Source organism: Haliotis rubra, unplaced genomic scaffold (assembly GCF_003918875.1).
Source record: "Haliotis rubra isolate DU_JTF1 unplaced genomic scaffold, ASM391887v1 Scf400, whole genome shotgun sequence".
Classification (NCBI taxonomy): Eukaryota; Metazoa; Mollusca; class Gastropoda; order Lepetellida; family Haliotidae; genus Haliotis; species Haliotis rubra.
This window is the reverse complement of record NW_025767081.1, coordinates 505,058-507,767: the sequence shown is the minus strand read 5'-3', so window position 1 is coordinate 507,767 and position 2,710 is coordinate 505,058. Positions and strand designations below refer to the sequence as shown.

At 42.1% G+C, this 2,710-nt stretch overlaps 1 protein-coding gene across 1 annotated transcript; it reads left to right on the top strand.

Annotated features, from left to right (window-relative positions):
• Positions 1–502: 502 nt before the first annotated feature.
• On the top strand, positions 503–2,017 carry LOC124287451 (iduronate 2-sulfatase-like). The gene has a single exon (XM_046724002.1). It carries the CDS (start codon positions 503–505, stop codon positions 2,015–2,017), a length of 1,515 nt encoding a protein of 504 aa, XP_046579958.1.
• The last annotated feature ends 693 nt before the right edge of the window (positions 2,018–2,710 follow it).

Sequence of the window (2,710 nt, the reverse complement as noted above, 5' to 3'; positions counted from 1 at the left end):
GGCCACGTAGCATTGCTTTTATTGTGTTTTTCTCACACATACACATAACAAACATTCCAAATGATAAGAATTGTCTGATACAAAAGGTTCTTATGCCATGCCATGATATAACGATAAAGACACAGGTGCATGTTCCCAAGTATTTGTAAAATTTCGTTTATCAAAATCTAAATTCTTTCAACTAACCTTTAGTTGACCTCAATGTCTGACGCACCGATGTCTTTGTTTTTTTAACATCGATTGTCATTCCATCCAAGAGAAATGTGTTCCCTTCGTGTTGTCCTTCCATGGATTTACCAAACCTACACGAACTGGCACGAAGGAGTGTTCTGTTAATGCCGGCTCCTGTTTAGGGCCATGTAACATTGTTTTTGTTGTGTTGTTGTCACACATGCACATAACAAACATTCCAAATGATAAGAATCGTCTGCTATCTTCACAGGCTAGAACATATATAAATCATTTCGCGTCAGTTGGAAGACAGTGTGATTTAGACGCCATAATGCTGAGGTTGACTCTTCTGCTGCTGGCGATTACTGCCACCCGGGCTCGCATGAATGTGTTGTTTCTGGTGTCAGATGACATGAGGCCGGAACTCACTATTTTTGAAGGAAAAGACTTCCCCAGTCCTGTTCATCCTCCGATACATTCACCAAACCTTGACGCCCTTGCACGGAAGAGTCTTCTGTTAAAGAGAGCCCATGTTCAGCAGGCTGTGTGTGCGCCGAGCAGATCATCTCTCCTCACTGGACGAAGACCAGACACTACCCATGTGTATGATCTACAAGCTTACTGGAGAGATGTAGGAGGTAACTTCACCACCATCCCTCAGTATTTTAAGGAGCATGGCTACAGAACGATAGGATCGGGTAAGATTTTCCATCCAGGAACTGCTTCTGGCTACAACGATCCGATCTCCTGGACCGACCCATATTTTCATGTAGGCAAAGAGGCTGACAATTTTGTTTACAAGGAAAAAGTTACTTGGTTGAGCGTGCCGATGGACCTTCTAAAGAATAACTCCCTTGCAGACACACAGAATGCAGATTATGCAGTTAACATGATCAGACAAGCAGCCCCCCAGGCTAGATCTGGAGAACGTCCATTTTTCATCGCTCAAGGATTCTTCAAACCTCATCTTCCCTTTGTGGCACCACAGATGTTCTTTGACATGTACCCCGAGTCCTCCATCAGTCTGCCACCCAACCTCTATGCTCCTGATAAAATGCCGGTTATTGCATGGTCTAATTATTCAGAACTACGTTCAGGATACGTTGACCTTGAGAAATTCCATATTTCGGGAGACATCAATACCACACTCCCAAATGATGTCATCCTCAACTTGAGGAGAGGGTACTACAGCGCCCTCAGCTACACGGACTACGAGCTGGGTCGACTTATCCAGGAGGTGGAGAATCAAGGCCTGGCCAACAACACAATCATCTCCTTCTGGGGAGATCACGGTTGGCAACTGGGGGAACATGGTGAGTGGTGCAAACACACGAACTTTGAGCTTGCCACCCATGCCCCTATGATGGTACATGTGCCGGGTCTCACAGACAAGGGCATCGTGACTGAAGAACTCACCGAGTTTGTAGATCTTTTTCCTACTTTGGTAGAAGCTGCTGGTCTACCTCCTATTAATCTTTGTCCAGAAAACTCCACCAACGTTCTAGTCTGCACTGAAGGCACTAGTTTGATACCGCTGATAACAAACCCAGCAAGTCCCAACTGGAAGAAGGCTGTGTTCTCCCAGTATCCGAGGAATGAATACAACGGAGATCAAATGGGCTACAGTATAACCACCGATCATTACAGATACACGGAATGGGTCAAATTCAACTTACAACCTGAGTACAAGCCGGACTGGACCCAAGTGTTTGGTGTGGAACTGTACGACCATTATGGCGATCCTCAGGAAAATAAGAACCTGGCTTATGATTCCGCCTACAGTGCTGTGGTGGCTCAACTCAGCAAACAACTACATGCAGGCTGGAGGGCAGCTCTACCCAAATAGAAGGAAAATATAGGATATGCTCTTCTCAGAGCACATGGTGATGTATGTGATATATAAAAGCTCTCTGGATATGTGGTTTTGGGTATATTTTTCATGCATATATTTTTCATGCAGAGCATGGGGTAGGGCATGATTACATTTATTGTCATCACTAATATTCAGCGATACTTTGACTTTGTTAAAAATGGGGCCCTAACACCATAGGCTTACATATTTCATGTGGATTACATTGGTTATATGCATCGGTTGTATCCATTATGGCATTATGATTTCAGGAAAACGCCTGACTTTTTTAATTATTTATTTTAAAAACTTTGGCTTTAAAAAGTTTAAAAACATACCTCCATATAAATCCAATGCAACAGGAGTGGCCATATTATTCAATAATAATTTCGAAATTGATGCCCATAAGTTTAAAATAGATGACTGTGGTAATTATATTATTGTTGACCTAACTATTGATGGCATTAGAATGGCACTTGTAAATGTGTATGAACCCAACAAAAATGAACACAAATTCTGTTGTGAACTATTTGAACATATAGATACATTTGACAACCGATGTCTTGTTCTCTGTGGGGATTGGAATTTGGTATTAAATCCAAATGTAGACTTAGAAAATTTCAAACATATAAATAACCCCAAAGCTAGAAATTTACTGTTGAAAAAAACTAGAACCCTATGAGTTAGTTG

What these genes read in the sequence shown, in the direction of transcription:
- LOC124287451 (XM_046724002.1), top strand. Translation starts at nt 503, where the DNA reads ATGCTGAGGTTGACTCTTCTGCTGCTGGCGATTACTGCCACCCGGGCT.